Raw genomic sequence first — 20953 nt, forward strand, 5'->3', positions numbered from 1 at the left:
TTGATACATTGAAAAAGTGAAGGTCTTTAAAATTAGGTAGGTATTGGTATTATTCCTGGAAACATATTTATAAAAATATGATAAATGTATCTATTTTAAAATAACTTTGAATTATGTATGTAGGTATTTATATTACATAGCTAATATTGGTGGGTTTCAAGACAGATAAAATGTTTATTGTATGGAAATTGATGGAAATGATCAGAAAAATGTTCATTCGTATTGACATATAGAAAGTTTGAACAAATCAGAGTCAGATTTACTATTTACAAATGTTTAAAAAAATAGTGGCTGTCTCTTTTTCCCAGGCCGGATACATTATTCTGTGTTCTTAAAAAAACAACATAAAATAAACGAGTTAATTCTCATCTCCATTGAAAAGAATAAGTGTGATATAAAAATCTCATGTCGCAGTGTTTGTTACCAAACTCCTCCGAAACGGCTGGACTGATTTTAATGAAATTTTGTACACATATCGGTTAGGTCTGAGAATCGGCCAACATCTATTTTTCATACCTCTAAATTGTTAGGGTGGTCCAGCCAATTTTTTTTATATCTTCTTGGAACGATCTTTTCGAAATTTTATGTGTATGTCGGGAAGTCTGAGAATCGGCCATTCGACCAACATAAATTTTCATATGATAAAATGGTTAGGGTGGTCCAACCAAAATAATTTCTATATTTTTTTGGAATGATTTTTATGAAATTTTGTACGTATATCGAGTAGGTCTAAAAATCGGCAAACATTTATTTTTATACCACTAAACCATAAATGGTTAGCATGGTCCACTCCAAATTTTTTTTTTAACGATTTTTTCAAGTCCTGGCTTTATATTGTTTTCAAGGGGTTCAAAAAAGTTAGTTTTCCAACTCATATGAATAGTCTAAATTTGTAATATTTCATAATCTAAATACAGAAACTTTAAGCCTACAAACATCAATCTCTATAATACGATCAATAGAACTAAAAAAAAAACACATTCTTTTATTTATAAAGACCTGTATTTTGATGTTGTGACCCGATTTTTTTTTGGAAAAGATTGACGCACTCCAAAATTGGAAGTAAATAGCAAAAGAGGCGTAACGAAGTCCGCCGGGTCAGCTAGTATTGTATAAAATCAAGAATATTTTTGGTTGGAAATGATAAAGTCTTTAAATTTGGGTTGTGAGTACATACAAATGGGGTAACTGAGACAGTGCTCTGGGGCCCCCAATGAATGCCAGATAATAGAATATAAATCAGCAACAAGATCTCAAAGAAACATTTGGGTTTTATTTATGAATGAAACTTAAAGAGACGCTGATTTTGATATATCACTCGATGAGTTTGGAGGAAACTTTTTAAAATGCATTCCCCTTGAATTTTTTTTTCGAAAATCTGAAAAAAAAAAAAATAAATTTGTATTCTGTTTACCAAATACATATCTGTACTGTTAACCAAAACTTTTTTTTTCAAGACTAAGGTCCGCTGTTATCAGGCCCCGAATGTTAGAATAAAATGTTTGCATGCAAATAACTCAGCAATTAAGGACATATTTCACCATCTTACAAATTACAATTATTTAAAAGTACCTTTTCACAAAAATTTTGAAATAATTTACAAAATTCTATTCCTCCAATTTTTAAATACTTAAAAAAAAAAAAAAATACTACACTACTACTGTAAAAATTTGTGATTTGTATTTGGTTTTCAGATATGAATAGAGAATAAGCTTAAAAAGACCAAACTTTTAATGTCTCATTCGATGGGTTTGGAGGTTTGGCGTGAGATCTGACTTGAGATCTGAAAAATAAAAAATAAATTAGTAAGTTTTTTTTTACCAAAACGCATAGGCCTGTTCGCTGTAAACTAGATTTGCCGCCAAATATTTGGCCAATTTTTCTGATATTCGGCCGAATAGTTCCGACCTGACTACAATACAATAATTTAGGCAGTTCATAACATGTCAAAAGTCACTTAGGAGTAAGATAAATGCACATCTTTTGCCGAATATTCGGTTACTGATTAAATAACCAAGAAGCACTTGAATAACTTTTTTGGATCACTAAAGAATCCTAAGTGCAATAAATCAGAACGTTTATTTAGAAATCGTGTTTTTTTTCCAAAGGAATAATTTGATCAAAAGATATTTTAATACTGAATTTCAAAATCTTTTTAACTCTCAAAGTATTAAATTTACTTTATAGATAAGTAAGTATAAATAATTTCGACTCTTTTTGTTCCTTTTCGAGTTTTTTCTAAAACTTGATAACCAATCGAATTTGAAAAATTTACTCAATTAAATTTTTGTAGCAAAGGAGACTGGGCACTTTTGTATTTGACGTGGCCCATCGGTCACATCAAATGAAAGGTCTCGATGAGTGTATTGTTTTTTAGTATGGGCACAAGTCTGTATCTCGTGCAGGGAAAGTGCAGTGATGCATTTTATGTTCAAAAATATGTGTAATAAAATTCAGAAAAGTATACATTTTGACTAGATGCTCGATTAAATTGTTTCAAAAACATTACATAACTGTGTTGGAAGTTCAATTGGGCTATTCCATCACCAGTTTTCACCCATGACTTAATGCATTTTTCGGTTTTTTTAACACTTTTGTATGGGACGTGGCTCATTGGTGTAACACATTGAGACACACATTAGATGAAAGATCTCAATGAGCGTGTTATTTTTTTGTATGGACAAAAGACTCTATCTCGTGCAGGGAAAGTGCAGTGGTGCATTTTATGCTCAAAAATAAATGTAACACATTGAGACTTACATCAAATAAAAGGTACTGATGAGCGCATTATTCCTTTGAATGGACACAAAACTCTTTCTCGTGGAAGGTGGAGTGTTGCATTTTATGTTCAAAAATGTATTACAGCTTATTTTACATGTTTGTGTTTTTAGAACAAAAAAAAGGTATGGTTTGGAGTTTAAATTCACTCCAACATTTTATTAGTAATATAACTTAAAGTTTGATTTGCATTTTTGAAAAATTAGTCACAACCATCGTATATTTAAATGACTTTCAAACCAACAAGGTAGTTTTGCACACGACTTCAAAGTACAGAAAATCATATACTAACTCAAACATTTTTTGGTATTGCATTTCATAAATCCATAAAAACCGATAAATGCATTTTTTTTTTGAAAATTAGAGCAGTTGATGGATTAGTCCAACAAAAAAAAGTTATTACCTATAATGTTTTTGAATCAAGTCAATCGAGCATCTAGTCAAAATGTATGCTTTTCTGAGTTTTATTACATACATTTTAAACATAAAATGCATCACTGCACTTTCCCTGCACGAGACCTTTCATTTGAAGTATGTATCAATGTGTTACACAAATGAGCCACGTCCCATACAAAAGTGTTTAAAAAACCGAAAAATGCTTTGCGTCATGGGTGAAAACTGGTGATGGAATAGCCCAATTGATCTCCCAACACAGTTATGTAATTTTTTTGAACCCAGTTAATCGAGCGTCTAGTCAAAATTTATACTTTTCTGAATTTTATTACATACATTTTTAGACATAAAATGCATCACTGCACTTTCCCTGCACGAGATACAGACTTGTGTCCATACAAAAAAATAGTACACTCATCGAGACCTTTCATTTGATGTATGTCTCAATGTGTTACACCAATGGGCCAAAATGAACACTCTCCTTTAATTTTCTATCAATTTTTATCCTTTTTAAAATTAAAGAAAAAAGTATTGTAAGAAGGTAAAGAAAAACAAATAGAAAAATGGACTTTTTGATGTTTTTTCTTCATAGCTTAGGTACACATTTTAATATTTTGAGCGGACATTGTTGACAGAAATATCTTTGATCATATCTTAAAAGTGTCAACAAACCAAATCTGATTTTTATTTACACTATGGTTTCTTCTCTTCAGGTTTCAGATATTTATTGGGAAAGCTTGGGAAAAAATATCTACATTTTCACTAAAAATGGAATTGAAATCGATCGAAACGAAAACGATTTTTATTAGCCGAAGGGGCTATCGTCGAGCTATTAGCTATAAGGTCAGAGGTTAAAATTGATACTGTTTTTAAATTCTATGTGGTAATTCTTTTAAGAAAACATTATCTTCATTCTGTCAAAGTCAAAACCAAAAATTGTGTGTCAGCGCAGGTGTCATCGTACCCATCAACTATGAAATTCTACAAAAAAGTGTAGTGTATTAGTGTTTTTGTTTTCATTTAAATAGGGTATCCAGACATATTTATATTCCTTAAATTATTATATTGTTGTTTTTTTACTGTTAAGATTTTTGTTTGGCATTTTAATCAATTAATTAAATTAATTTCAAATTAATTTAATTTCAAGCAATTTTTACTTTACAATAGAGTTACCACATAGAAGTAACCATCTTAAACTGGCAACCCTGCATTTTTCATTTTCAGTAGGTATAAACTAATCTTCATTTGACAGATATTTTAACTTGGTGGTCGCGGCTTGGACTTTTTTTTTCACTTCAGATTCTTTGATGTAGTAAGCTTAGAACAAGCTTTTATCTACGATCAGAGGCTCATCAAAAGTGCATGTTAGTTTCACTCACTTAATTGATCGGTTAACATTTTTCTTATTATGAGAATCAATAATCTGATTTTTCCCATAAAGGCGGTCTCATATAAAAATCAAATCCTCTGCCTGTTTAAATCAAACTCATAAAGTGAGCTTTTAAAATGAATTTTAAGAACTTCTACTTTTATATTAAGTTTTTCCATTTTAGGATTTTACTCAGATTTTTGTATTTAAAAAAATTTGTTTTTCAGTTTTTAGGTAAAAACATTTAACATAATATCTATAATTTATCTGTCCTAGAAGTAGAACGTAAGTAAATATAAATATAATAATAAACATTTTCGACCTCCAAAGCATCTCCCCCTCATTGCTAGGCAATATAATTCTCTTTTCTCAGTAAAGATACTCCAAACACCCCACCCAACCTATTTTTGCTTATTGTATCTTATCTATTGACAATGTAAATCTGGCAACATGCCCTATTTTTTAAAAAAGAGCATCTAAACAACTTAGTAATTTGCAATTACTTAAGCATCATCCATACAAAAATACTCTTCTCTTTTTTTTGTAATAATCTCTATAATCAAAAACCATAAACTCTTATAAACAAATCCTCACGCATTTTCATCTTTATAAAAATGTTGTAAAATCAACAACAACACACACAGTTTCTCTCAAATCCAAAAAATTGAAATCAAAAACTTAAATAAAGCCGGTAATACTGTAAAATAATAACACAACATTTCTCCTCGAAAAACACATTCGAAACATAAGAGAATACTTATACCGAATAAGAAACAGCTGAGATTATCACCAGAAACAGCTGTGAATCTGTTATGTTGATAAACATGAATAAAACAAATGTTTGTTGTTGATAAACATAAACAAAAAAAAAAAAAACCCCAAATATAAGGGGAGAACCTGTATGTGAAAAGCTCCACCAACATTCAAAGGAAACATAAAGAGAAACAAAACATAATAAAAGAGAAAAATATTCTCCCTCTCTTAACTATTCAATTCACTTGTTAAAGTAAATTTACTGTTAAAAATCTCTTCTTTCTCCCCATTGTCAACAAAAAACCACAAAAACCATACACCATTATGCATACACTCATGCAAACAGTTACTGCAAATGTGTGTGGGTTGAAGTATATTCTTCATTATGTAGATACATTTTTTCTTTCTCATGTGTATACAACAAAATGTTTCTAACACACAATGGGGATTTTTTCCGTTTTCAATTTCAGTATTTTTCAGTACTCAGTCGTTGACAGCCAATTCTCGTGTTCAGTCGGGTAGCCTCAAGTTTATGCATAAATCTCAATAAATAAAAAAAAAGAAAAACCGTAAATCATACATATAATATTTGAATTAAATCATTTAAACAAAAGAGTATACCTCTATATACAAAATTGAATCCATCAGATACATTTATCTGATCGATTGGAATCAATTTATCTGTATTAAAGTTGCTACGTGTGTGGGATAAACTAACTATCACCACTAACGTAGTGTTTAAAAAAACAATCTCAATTAAATTAAATTGTAATTATCAGGCTTTTATTCAGCAGAGAACAAGGATTACTCTGCTAAATAGCCAAATAATCAAAAAGTGTGATTTGTTTTTATTTTGCTGATTTTTTAAGAGAGAAAGAAAAAGTTATTCTAAGGGAATTTCTATGAAAATCCTATGTGCATTTTGTACTCATAAATTTATTATTATTTATCATTCGTCAGATACAAATCGATATAATATACCTATATGTAAACAATAAAATCAAAAAAGTATATTCATAAACTTTGTTTTTTTTTTTTTGATTTTAATTAAAATAAATAAAAAAAAAAGTATCTTTTAGTGCTTTTTTTTTTTTTTTTTGAGTCGTCTCCAAGTTCTTCCGCATTTCTTTGAAATTATTATTATATTTAAAGAAAAAAAAAAAAAAACAAAATCAAACAAAATATTGCATCTCATATATTATGGTTGATAATATTATGTGCAACAAAAATTTGAATGTAACGTTTCCATTTAATAAAAATGTTCCGATATCTATTTTTGGTGTGACAAAAAATTATTATAATAATTCTCTTGCCACAATTATTAAAAATAACAACAACAACAATTATCATAGCAATATTAAATTTAACATTGCCAATAATTTTATTGTTAAATTTACAACAAGTGCTAAATTAATTTATATTGCAATAATATTATTATTAATAAAACAATTGGACAAATCGGTCTTTTTTGTTGTCGTCGTTATCGTCGTCATCAACAAAATAATCGTCATCGTCGTCGGTTGCGGTAGTAGCTTATTGAAAATTATATCTAAATCTGTGACAACGTCATCAAATTATTTATCATCATCAGCATTATTATCAACACTACTGTCAACAAAATCTCTAGCAACATTTATTAATACTCCAAATATGTCATTTATGTTATTGGTTTTGGGAATAAATTAATTCAAAGTGTATTATAAATTGCAAAAAAAAATATACTCGATATATAAAAATATCTATACACAAGAAAAATATATAAAAAAAAAAATTGTTTTATTTTCTTCGCAACAAGTGTTGTGTGGTGTTGAGAGTGTGAATGTTTAGCAACATCTAACTGTGGTGAATCCACTTTCATATTTCTTAAAATTTTTGTGGTATTTTCTTTTTTTTGTTGTAAATTTTGTCTGAAAAGAAAGATACAAAAAAATCTCTTTCCGGTCTTCTCCAACCCGCTCTCTCCTTTTTTTTTTGGTATAATATTATGAAGTAATGAGAGAAAGTGATAAATATTAAACAACCACCATCAGAAAGTGCTATATAATAGTGATTAAAAAAAAAATTAATAAAAACAATACCTACTTCCGGTGTTTTTTTTTTCACTTTGCAAATTAATTTACAAAGTAAAATTTGAAAAAAAAAAATAAATAAATAATCATAGAACAAAAAGTTATTAATTCAGTCAAAATTAATTCCTCACATTTAAATCGTTTTTCTTTTATTTTTTTTTTATTTTCTCCATTTTTTCTAAATAAAAAATATAATGTCAACTGGTAGGCGATTGGCTAAACGTTCGATTATCGGTACAAGAGTTTGTGCACCGGGTCCAGACGGTCTGTGGTATTCGGGCGTTATACAAGACGTTAAAACGCCCCCCAGTCCATCGCAACCAAGTGAAAATAATAATTGTATCAATCTAACGCCAGACACAAAATATACGGTGCGTTTTGATTTTAAAACAACATCGTCTACATCATCAACATCATCAACAACAACAATTGGAGCCATGCAACAACAACAACAACAACAACAACAATCAAACGATAATAATAATCATAAAAGTTCTATGCCATCGCCATTGGCATCAGGAACCGGAAACGGTTCTGGAGAAGCTTCTCCATCATCTAAATCGTCGTCGTCGGTATCGGTAACGGTATTAAGATCGACAGTTGTTACTGCTGTTGCTTCTTCTTCACCGGGACGTTGTAATAACGGTACTGGTGGCGTTATAATGGACGCCCGCCAACACAATGTTCGTTCGTCAAATAATAATTTGCTAATAAATAGCCCAGCACAATCGTTGCGTCGCAGTGTTATGATGAAGGAATTTCGTGAAACGGATTTGATTGGGCCCGGTTTTCGGTCGATTATGGGAGTGCAATTGCACCCCAGCCAACGTGTATTTTTAACATATAACGGACGTGAAATTTCCGGCGATGTTGTTAGCCATGATTTGGCCAAGGACGAAGTTATTGTAAGGATTATGACTATTGGAAGTGAGGTGAGTGCAAAAATGATGTATATACACATAAATTTAGAGCCATAATGTATGTATCTATACCTTTTTGATTTTGAGCATGTAATGGAAAGTAGGTCAACTATAATAATGTAGGCCATGGGCGTTGTAATAGGTAGATATATAGATTTATGTATGGATATGTGTTGTGTTGAGGTATTTTTTTTTTTATTTTTCTTAAATGTAGATACTGGAAGTAATGCAAAAAAAAAGTTGAAGGTTATCAAAAGAAAATTAAATTTTACCAGGATTCTTGAGAATTGCTTAAAAGTTTTCTCAAGTTGTTTTTTACTTGATAAAATTTCGGAAAATAATTGCTAATTAGATAATTTGTGACGTTTTTTTTTGAGTATCTATACAAAAGAAAGTTCAAGTGGAAATTTATTTTCAAAATTGTTAAAGAAATTAATTTTGCATTTTCTCCAGAGATATGTAAATAAAGCTCAAGGGCAATAAAGGGGTCTTGGATTGAAATTCCTTCTGCAAGTAGATTTAGAGGTAGAACATTTTTGTAGGCAACTTACAGCCACAAAACTGAATTCGACTTTTTTTCTTTAATTGACTACGAATTTCGATGAAATACATATTTTTTTTTGGAAAGTAATATTCCTGGGAAATAAGAAAAAAATACACTAGCCCAAAAAATTAAGGGAACAAAAAAAAATTATGATTTATTTCTAATAACTTTTTTATGAGCAAAATCAAATTCTTTTGAGTTTATTTGAACATTTTATTAATTAAAACTGTTTAAATTTTAGATAAACCAAAGAAAAATGCAAAATTTCAAAAAATAGAAAAATATCCAAAAACGGTACCTATGAATTTTTTTTTTCAAAATTTAAATTTTTTTGAAAACTTTTAATTTTCTTTGATTTATCTAAAATTCAAACGGTATTTATTAATAAAATGTTCAAATAAACTCAAAAGAATTTGATTTTGCTCATAAAAAAGCGATTAGAAATAAATCATTTACAGCTGCAAAAATGTGGTGTTTTAAATTACCTATCTCAAAAAAGTTCAAACCCTCACAACAGAAAAAACAGTCTGATGAATAAGTCTGAAACCTTGCAGATTAATTTCAGGTCTATTAAGCTTCAATAATTAAGCCTCAGTTTAATCTTATCGCTATCTTATAGTTATAAAATAGCGGCACATTTTCTAAAAAAACCGCAAAAACGCCTATTTTGATAGCTTTTCTAAAATGATATCAAATGTACGAAAACATTTTTTTTTTAACAAAGCAAACTTAACTTCTTTGTATAGAATACAATGAAATTTTCAAATGTATATCCTTAATTTTTCTGTGGAATGATCCGTTGTTGAGATATTGATAGTCAAAGTCAAAAGTATGGTTTTTGGTTCGACTCGAACCAAAAACCATAACGTTCGAGGACTGATATTGTAGTATAAAAAAAATCGTTGAAGTTTAAAACAAAAAGAATCTTGAAGCCAAATAAATAGCCTTTCTAAAAATTATTATCATTTTATCACAAAAAAATTTCCCACTTTCTTATGAGAAAAGTAAAAACAAAAAAAAAATTTGAAAATGTTGGTTTTTAAACAGTTCCAACGATTAACCTATTTTACCGAAAAATGAAAATTCAATGCAAAATGTAGGTATGCAGTAAATATATTTTTAAAAATTCGTCGAATTTCTTACAATTTTTAACTGTTTTGGCCTTACATTAGCTTCATTATTATAAAAGCAACAGCTAATGTATAGCCAAAATGGTAAGAAATTCGATTAATAGGTATTTAAAAAATATATAGTTTAATGCAAAAATTTTGTATTTCCAAAAACATTTCTTTTATTTAAAAATTTTATTTTCAATGCAAACTATTTGAAGTTGCAATATTTATACAAATATTTTTTTTTTTTATAAATAAAAATAAAATTTTTAAATATTTTTCAGCTGCAAAAAAAATATTTTTTAATCCCAATTTTTAATGCATTTTTTTTTATTTCCAAGAAATTTTTTTTAATTTCAAATGCAGTTTTTTTTAAATTGATATTTTCACAACCTTGGGTTTTTACTAGAACCCGAATAAGACAATTTCGCAAATTGTCTCATTTCGAATTTCAAATCATATAGACAAAAAAAAAAAAAAAATAATTTGAAATTTAGGCTTATCAAATTTGCAAAATGATCTCATTTGGCTGTTGTGAAAAGGCTATAAGGATTTCTAAAAAGTTTTCAAGATTATATTATTAAAAAAAAAAAGTAGTAGGTATGGCATTTTTACTTAATTTACAAATTTTCCTATGTCGTTAATTCAAAAATATGGAAATATGTAAACCAACAATTTTGAAAATATTTTGGTACAAAGTTCTTACATCATTTTGAAGTTATTTCCAAGACCTGTTGTTTTTTTTTTTATAAATATCACCTTTAGACGTGATACCTCCTATTGCAACTATCTCGAAAACGGCTCCAACAATTTTGATTAAATTTGATAAGATTTCGATTAAATTTGATACGTGGTCCAGGTGATTTTAATATAACTACATTTTTAGTTTTAGTATTTTTTTTCTCAAAAAGATACCATCGCTGTTTTTTTTTTTTTTTGTAAAAATTGAGATATTATTTCGTTACATTCTTAGTTGCTGAAAAATAAATTACACTCATTTAAGAGAAAAAAAACATTTCCTACAAGAATTTCCATGGCAATTGTTTCCATACAAATGATTAGCTAAGAGTTATTTATACTTTAGAAGCACTAAGTAAGTATTCGAATGCTTAAAGTCGCAAAAACTTTCATCTCAAATAGCTATGCAATTTGATTTCTTATATTTAGATGTATTTTAGGAAAAAAAATTTAAGTCGTTAGAGCGGTTTAAAAAAAAAATCATTTTTTTTCTCAGCAATTCGAAAAAATAATTCCTCAAAAATATGAATGCCTTTTTGAAAAACTAAAAAAATGTCTTTTTTTTTACCAAATCGTAGGAGATGTTTTTTAAAAAATTTGTTTTTACAATATTTGTATATGACAGGTTCTGTTAAAAATATCTTTAAGTCTTAAAAAAGTGTTAATCAAGTTAATTAATTTACAAAATGATTATAACACAATATTCTTAACAAATTATATTAAGTATTAAAAGTTGCTTGGAATATAACTTGTTTGTAAAAGTAATACAAGTTTTGTTAATTTACCTACTATAATTTGTAATTTATTTACCTATTATATTTTCTCAAAGCTGTGTTCACTAAATATAGTTATAATTAATTCAGCTCAGAATAAATAAGTTCAAGGCAGTATTACCCAATTCAGCGTTGCTTAATTTATAAATTTTTATACTTAATCATTATAGCAGAATATTTATCAGCAGGGCGAATTATTTCTACACTGTTTAATTCAATTCAGCACAAAATTATTCAATTCAGCTAGCAAAATCGCAGTTTCTAACTATTTAATTCAATTTAGTGCATAATAACTCAATTTCAGGAAGTGTAACTTATTAAATTTAGCACAAAATTAAAATAAAAAAAGGATTCAGTTCAAAAAAACTCAATTCAGCGCATTATAACCAATGAAAAATCGTAAGAAAAGTATTTTAATCAGTAAATCGGTTCATTTCCTCATCGCCTAATTCAATTCAGCGCAGTATAACTTAATTCAGCAAATAAAAATGAAAATGCTTACTATTACTTATAATTATTTTTATATACTAGTCTACGAGGTCTTCCAGTTTTTTAAACTTTCGTAAACCTAAGATCTATGTTCTATATGTTAAAAGTTCCTACTTTGTTGATTAAATTAGTCTGTTCAACGAAATTCAGCTTAATTTTTCAAACTTGTATCACAATATTTGTTCCTAATTCTTTTAAAATTTTTTCGTTAATTCAATACTTTTTACTACCAAACAACATATAATTATACTTAATCAAATTGCCTTAAAATGTTATTATTTCAAACAATTATTTACCTTACTTTCGAAATTCTTGCATACAAAAGAAAAGAAAATAATAGCGGAAATAATAAAATGCTCAAAATGAAAAAAAAAAAAAATAAAAACTCACACAGAAACTTCACGTAACAAGTTAGACAAGAAATTTTATTTCGTACTTGTGAATTTACACATAAACCGGAAACTTAAAGCTAAAGCTTTCACAACTTTAAATATAGCTACATCGGTAATTATGCAGTTTTCGGTATGTTAAGTATTCCATTGGATATAAAAAAAAAAAATTAAATATTCCAAAACTGAGCGGCTATTATAATGCATATCTAACACAAAATAAAAAAGTCTTCGGATAGCTATGGAGCTATATTGTTCATCAGCCATAGTCAAAAGAGCTATACCTTCCTTATTTCAATTTAAGTTTATTGGCTTGAAGAATGGATGGCTTCAATTTGATAAACCATTTGCATAGATACAACTATGATTATTATCTTTATGCGTTTGAATTTTTTGGGCACCCAAAAGAAATAGTAAAATAATTTGTATGCAAGCTTGATATTAGCCTTAACTTTATATGCAGTTTTATCCGTTTTCTTTTGTTCTACTTATATTTTCGTTGGTTTCTATTTTTTAATAATTTATATCTGAAAGCGGAAAAGAACATAATTATAATGTTAAAGAAATTTGTCAAAGAAAAAAAAAATAAATTAAAAATAATATTTTTATATATTTAAGAGATAATTTATCTCTTGTAAATTTTCTTCTTATGAAAAATTTCGTTTTTATCTGTTATAATCAAAATTTACTTATCAATGCAATTCTTTCCAATTTTGATTTCATAAAATCAGAAGATTCAACAATCTTAAAATTAAAGCGCATTTAATGTGGCCCAATTTTATTCGCAAATACCTGATAAATAAACAAACATTCTTACTTACTAACTTACTGTGTAGGTACATAATACATGAAAGAAAACAAAAATCATTTCAACTCATAAAGATAAAATTAAATGGTGTTAAATGACAAGCAAATGGGAGTAAGTCAACTTTTGTAATTGGTATCAGAATGAATGTCTGCTACGAAAGACTTTACCAACATTTTTTTTTTTTTGCTTAATTTGACCTACATGGATTAATTTTATTTACAGAAATGTTTGTACTCATATTTACAACAATTTATGTACATAAAATCTTATTTATAACAACAATTTCTTGTGATTTCTTTTTTTTGTATCGGTTTATTGAGATTTAACTAAGATTTAGTTGATCGATTTACTATCATAAAATCTATTACTTTTTTTTTCAATTAATGTAATACATAAATGTAATAAAACTATTGAATAAATCAGTCATAAATCAATTTTACTAAAAAGATTTCAACGAAAATTTTTGTTCATAAATAATTTTGGATTTTTAAAAAAGTTTCAATTTTTTTTTGATAAATCAATTTTTCCGAAACGGGCTGATAAATTTTCTTGGAGTTTTTTTTTTTTTTTTAATTTGTGTGTGAATTATTAATTTCTTCAGAATGGCATATAGTCCAGTGCATTTATAATTTGACCCAGCAGTTTGTACCACCCCCAAATTTTTTTTGCTCATTCGATAGAGCATTGGCTGAATATCATTACCCTGATTTTTCGCACTCGAGAAATTCACCTTTCGGCCGCCATCTTGGAATTTAGTTTTTGTTGAATATCTCGATTTCTATTTATCCTACATAAAAGTTGTGTATACAAGAAACGTAGGAATGTTTCGCGTCTTTTATGTGATGAACACTTTTTCGAAATTCTGAATATTAATAAAGTTACAAGCGAACAAAGTAAAAAAAAAAGGGAAAAAAGTGCCAATTTTAAAGTTTTGAGCACTTTTTATCAAAATTATGAAAAAACCTTCCGAGATAAGATTATTCACCTTAAAATTTTCTACAACACTGCTATACAACTTGTTTTTCTATTGCTATAAATACAAAAGTTATTAATACTTTTTTTTTGTTAAAAATGCTCTTTTATGTTTGTGTTTTTTATCTTTACTTTTTTCTTAAATTTTTTTTTTACCAAATCTTGAATTTTAAATGATTAGTGAGTATTTTATAGGTTTATGTTACAAGAGAAAATTCAGGACCTGCAATTTTTTTATATTTAAGTCTCTTTATTTCGTAAAAAAGGGTATTTTTTTAACACAAAAGTATTAATAACTTTATTAATTATAGCGATACAAAAAAAAGTTCTATGGCAGAGTTGTAGAGAATTTTAAGGCAAATAATCTTTTATTGATACGTTTTTTCATAATTTTGATAAAAAGTGCTCAAATCTTTAAAATTGTCATTTTTTTCGGTTTTTTTTATTTTTTGGCTTGTAACTTTTTTAATATTCAGAATATCGAAAAAGTTTTTTTAACATAAAAGACGAGAAATTAAATTACCTACGTTTCTTGTATACACAACTTTTATGTAGGATAAATAGAAATCGAGATATTTAACAAAAACTAAAATCCAAGATGGCGTCCGAAAGGTGAATTTCGCGAGTGCGAAAAATCAGGGTAATGATATTCAGTCAATGCTCTATCGAATGAGAAAAAAAAATTTGGGGGTGGTACAAACTGCTGGGTCGCCCATATGAACATCATAAATGCACTGGACTAATATAAATTTTTTTATACTTGGGACTCGCAAAAAATTCAAAGTTAAGATAACAATCAAACGTGATATTACAACGGCAGAAAATGCCAAAAAGTGGTTCCCGCAAGTTCGTCTCTATTTCAGTTTGTCAGATGATGGATCGAATCACTTCAAACGTGTAAAGACTATCAAGATGAATTTTGTTTTTTTTTTTTATTTGAACCAAAAATAACGGTACCAATTTTTTTAGATTGTAGGACTATCTTTTAGAGAATTTTGAATATCTGAACTTCTCCCAAACAATTAATTCAATTTGAACAAAATTTTACAAAAAAAAAAAAACATTTATAAAAATTTGATATAAATAAAAATTAAATAAAAAAAAATCAATTTTTGGAATAAAAAAAATTGAATTTTTTTTTTTTTGAAAATCAAATTTTTCTGAAAACGTATTTGAATTTTTTTTCGAAATTTGGGTTAAAGGTGTTGATAAGTGGATACATTTTATATCAACAAAAAATTTCAAAAAGTTCTTTATAAAGAATTAGTTAGAAAAAAAACAGTTCTAACGATTTTGATTTTTGATTTTTTTTCTGAAAATGCATCCTGGTATAATAAAATGCATACGTTTTTTTGAGCTCAAATTCATTTAAATTTTGTTTTTTTCCTTTGAAAGAATTTTTTTCATTGAATAAGGCTGATAAGCTCTGGTTAAACAATGGTTCGAGCGTGATCTTGCCCATTTTAGCACCTATGAACCTCGAAACAGAGCTTAACCTCAGGTGTACCACCGATTTCATAATGTAAAAGTTCCTTAAACACGGTTTAAAAGTTTGTACAACTGATCGTTACTCTTCAGGCAAAATACACCTTAATTATCCCCCTAAAGATATGCTTCTTCAAAATAAATACTGCAAAAATGTTCTTAAATAAAATTCAAGAAATTTAACTATATTTCCTTTAATGCTATCATACGAACAAACTCAATGACAAAAAAAGATATTTAATGACAAATTTCTAAAACACAATTTTTTTTCATGGTCATTCCGACATAAATTCCTTATGTCAAATTAATAAGAACAGAAAATAAAATAGAAGAACAGAAAAAAAAAAATAATAAAATTTACTGTAGCTTCAAACAATCTATATTTATTCTTTTCCTATGTTTTTTTTTTTTTTTTATATTTCATTATTTGTTTTATTGTCATAAAGTTGTGGACATCAATTAGCAGAACAGTGTGCAAACGTCATATCCACAAATTGTCGTTTATATTTCGATACTATCCCACTCTAGTGTTCAAAAATGGAATGAATGAATGTGGAAACTGCCCTTTTGAACTGTGTGACAGTATAGTTGTTGTTTTTGTACATAGTAAGTTATCAACATCGGTCGTCGTCATTGTAGCTGTCATGTTTAATATGCTGTCGAGGTAGGAAGTGGATACGCTCTTTTCTGTTCTGTTTTAAAAGAAACTCGTTATATCGGTTATGATGTTGACAATTACTTAAAAAAATATATACATTAGGGTGGGTCAAAAAAATCGAAATTTTTTTTTTTGATTTGGTACTCCGAAAAATCGATTGCTAGACCCCCTTAGAATATGCACACCAAATATGAGCTCTTTATATTAATGGGAAGGTCCTCCGCTTTGCAATTTTCCATTTTTACATTAAGCTTCTACTAAAAAAAAAGAATTTTTTTATTAATTGACTTTTTAGCAAATTTCTTTTCATATTCTTGTAGGAAATTGAACGCTCTACAAAAAAGGCCTCATACACTTTTTTCGTTTATCTAACCGTTGAATAGATATTTGAGGGCCAAAAATCGAGAAAATCTTTAAAAATTCGTTTTTTGTTCTTTATTTTGTAACAAATTGAAAAATTATAATGATCAAACGCGCAAGACATATTAATGTTGGAAATTGATTGCTCCACAAAAAAGGTCTTAATAACTTTTTTCATTAATCTAACCATTCTAAAGATATTCGAGGTCAAAGTTAAAAAAAAATATAAAAACATTTTATATTTTTAAAAAATTTCTAATTCACTGAAACTTCATTATTTTCAAATTAGCAAGATATATTCTTGTAGGGGATTAAACGTTCTACAAAAAATTTCTTGGAATGAAATTGATTGCTTTAACCGTTTAGAAGATATTCGTATCCAAATCGCAATGCATACGGGTCATAAGAAAACTATTGAAATCAGTGAGCATTGGTTTGGATACGAATATCTTCTAAACGGTTAAAGCAACCAATTTCATTCCAAGGAATTTTTTGTAGAACGTTTAATCCCCTACAAGAATATATCTTGCTAATTTGAAAATAATAAAGTTTCAGTGAATTAGAAATTTTTTAAAAATATAAAATGTTTTTATATTTTTTTTTAACTTTGACCTCTAATATCTTTAGAATGGTTAGATTAATGAAAAAAGTTATTAAGACCTTTTTTGTGAAGCAATCAATTTCCAACAAGAATATGTCTTGCGCGTTTGATCATTATAATTTTTCAATTTGTTACAAAATTAAGGACAAAAAACGAATTTTTAAAGATTTTCTCGATTTTTGGCCCTCAAATATCTATTCAACGGTTAGATAAACGAAAAAAGTGTATGAGGCCTTTTTTGTAGAGCGTTCAATTTCCTACAAGAATATGAAAAGAAATTTGCTAAAAAGTCAATTAATAAAAGAAATATTTTTTTTTTAGTGGAAGCTTGATGTAAAAATGGAAAATTGCAAAGCGGAGGACCTTCCCATTAATATAAAGAGCTCATATTTGGTGTGTATATTCTAGAGGGGTCTAGCAATCGATTTTTCGGAGTACCAATTAAAAAAAAAGAATTTCGATTTTTTTGACCCACCCTAATATACATACAACAGAATTAAAAGTAGAAAGACAAATGAAGTCAAGGGGAATAATAAAAATAAAGAGCAAAAAAAAAAAACAATAAAGTCAAGAATATTAGAATGAACCGCGAAATGAAAGGAGGAGCGGCATTTTGAGCATTGCGATGTCATCTTGCGTTGTGTCTTGGTGAGCGACGTTGCCAGTTGATCTTCTAGGTCATTTGTCAAAATAGGATTAGTTAAATAAAAGTATTGACCTTCGATGGCAAATATTTTCTTGTTATTATTTTTAGATTTTTTTTATATTTTGTTTCGGATGTGAGCTTTAAAAAAAAAAAATATCTCTTTGACATAAATACTTTAAAAATGTTTAAGAACAAAAAATTTGGCATTTAATAGCGTCATATCTACACAAAAAGATGACAGCATTAAGATGAATAGCATCAGTAGCTGCTTTTTTTTTTTCTAAATGTGAAAATATTTTTTGAGTATATTTATTTTACTGAAAATGCAATTTCACGCGTTTAAATCATGCAAATCCCTGTCTAAATATTGTTATATAATTTTTTTCTAAAATTATAAAAAAATTAGTTTTTGAAAATAAGATGGATTTCTGTAGAGTGTGTTTTCGCTATTCTCTCTTCTTCAAATGAGAATATTAAATAACTTTAACATGGCTGTGTGTCTGCCTTCCTCTATCTAGAGCTACAACTCAAACCGCTGAAACAATTTGCTTCACATTTGGTAGTTAAGGGTTTTGGGAAATTCCCTAGAAAGGAAATTGAAATGGAAAAGGTTGTTTTCCTCAAAAAAAGGTCTCTAACGATTTTGCTTACCTAAAAAAAAAAATATTTTTAAACCGTTCCATAGAATAATCCTCTTCTACGAAAAATTTTGTATACATAAACACTTTATTGATCTCAATGTTAAAATTGTGAATTAACATTAAAATTAAAAAAATTTGATTAAAACAATTTTTTTTGAAAAATCGATTTTTAGAACTTTGTTTCGAAAGGTTAAACAAATTTTGAAATCCTTTGCTTTACAAGAAATTAAATGGAATTCCTTGTTTTGTACGTCAAAACCATTTAAACCGATCAGTTAAACAAAACAGTTCATTTTTTTGTAGGTATATTAATTTGTTATAATTTTTTTATTTTTATATTTTTAAAATACCTACATTTTCAAATTAAATGTTAAGATTGTTAAGGAGTTGATTTAGTAGAATTCAGAACTTAAACTTAAGAGCCCTTAAAACTAAATAGTGCCCATATCATACTTTAAATAAAATAAAGGGTCATCAAAGTTCGGTGTGAAGAGCCTTGAATAGGTAACTGTTTAATTTGTTTTGCAAAATAGAAACAAAGAAAATGTATTATTATTATTGTTTCTAATAGGCAAACACGTATTTAACTTGAATTTATACATATGTATATGTAGTTGTTTCGGAACTGGTCTTGATAAGATTCAAGATTTAGCTTTTTATTTTCAAATAACAGCTGATCATATTAACATTAAAGGTAAGCAAGGTGCACCTGCACCTATTTAAAAAAAAAAAAAAACTGATAAATTTGTTGTTTGTTTTTTTGGTACTTTCTTGATTTGTATAGCTTAGTAAATATTTATCTGAACAGTCCAGTCAAAATAGGTGTTCTCCTTATAAAAAAAAAAAAATTGCAACAGGTTGAAAATTGGTACATACTTTTGATTCATCATTAAAATTGTTATACAAAAAGTTTCCATTAATCGAATATCTTCGAAAAAAGTTTTGTTTAGATGTTGAAAATATGGGTTTTTCGAGCTCCGTGAAGCCAGAACTGCAACCTCAAAATTTTTGAACCAAACTTCTCTAATTCGCTTATCTACCTTTTGTCCATTTTTGTCCTCTCAAATTTTTTGTTTGTCCACCCTTCAAAAAAAAATTTAGAGCAAATTTTTTTTTTTTTTTTGATAGGGAATCTTTAAAATTTTAAAATCGTCTAAAACGTTCAAATTGAAATAGACGTAAAAAACCAATTGCAATCGTTTGTCCATATTGAGTTCTATATACATAAGAAATATTATCGTTTGTCCACCCTTTAGGAGATATTAAAAAAACTTCAAAATTCCCAACAAAAGTTACGCATACACCACAGTGTACCTATCTACTGAAAATTTAAAAGTCCCTAGATTCCCCAAAAATTATTTTTTTTTTTTTCAAAAATTCATACGGCAATCATTTGTCGGCCTTCAGAAATAAAACAAACCAAAAATCGTCGTTTGTCCACCCTACGTTTAGAAAATATTAAGAAAAACAAATTTTTTACTGAAATTTTTTTGGGGATTTCGAATATTTTGGTTATATTATTTCAATATATAATCAATTATATAATCAATTAACTTCACTTCACCAATAATAAAGGTTCTTTGATCAGGATTTTTTGATTACAATATAATTGGAGTTAGATTAGAATATATCGTGGGCACAACGCCAAAACCACGAATCTGCAAAATTCTAGTTTTGAGAAAAACGGCTTCAAAGTTTTGGAAACTCATGCAATCTTATGGAAACTCGTGCAACGAAAATTGATATTTTAGGCTTTTAGGCAACAGATGGAGGACTCGGGTCGGTGCAGTGAATAGAGAAACCGATAACAAGGTTCATGACGCATTAAAGTGAAAATGTCAAAAATGCAGATTCGCGGTTTTGGCTTTGTGCCGACGATATGTAATTGCTTTTTGAGCCAACGTAATACTTCAGTTTTTAGTCTACCAAATTAGTTAAATTTTTCCATTCTGTCGTTTTAAGAAATTACAAATCCATAGTTCACTGTTATATTACTACAAAATTCAAATCATAAACCATAATGATGTTTTCTTTCTCACCATTTGTTATCTGTTTTGTTTTATTGATACAAAATTAAAATTTGAATTGTATAGAATCTGTCAAATTTTTCAAATTTTATTCAACCTTCTTTGTTGCTTTTTGGTTAACAGTGTCGAATTTAATATTTCAGCTGTTAGTGAGTGAAAAAATTTGGTTAATTGTCTACCAAAAGTTTGTAATAGAAAAAAGTGGAGAAGATTAAAATCTTGTATTCATTTGGCTTTTTTGGTCAAATCATCTTTAATGCCAAAAGTTTGTTTTTTTTTTTTTTTTTTTTAAACTTCTTACTTATGTATAGTTAAATTAATTACTTGAAGGATTAAAAATAAAATAATTTGACCTCGTTTTCGTCAAAATGTATCTTAATTTTTTTTTTTTAATTTTAAGCTTCAAAGAAAAAATACTGAGCAAAAAT

At 27.7% G+C, this 20953-nt stretch overlaps 1 protein-coding gene across 1 annotated transcript in view; it reads left to right on the forward strand.

The window, feature by feature from the left end:
- Positions 1 to 7447: 7447 nt before the first annotated feature.
- LOC129914716 (zinc finger protein 395) overlaps positions 7448 to 20953 on the forward strand; it is a 257386-nt gene continuing 243880 nt past the window's right edge. The window contains exon 1 of the mRNA XM_055994062.1: positions 7448 to 8294. Coding sequence (XP_055850037.1) covers positions 7557 to 8294 — 738 coding nt within the window. The 5' untranslated portion in view covers positions 7448 to 7556. The remainder of the gene's footprint in view (positions 8295 to 20953) is intronic.

The sequence above is a fragment of the Episyrphus balteatus genome, chromosome 3 (genome assembly GCF_945859705.1).
Source record: "Episyrphus balteatus chromosome 3, idEpiBalt1.1, whole genome shotgun sequence".
NCBI lineage: Eukaryota > Metazoa > Arthropoda > Insecta > Diptera > Syrphidae > Episyrphus > Episyrphus balteatus.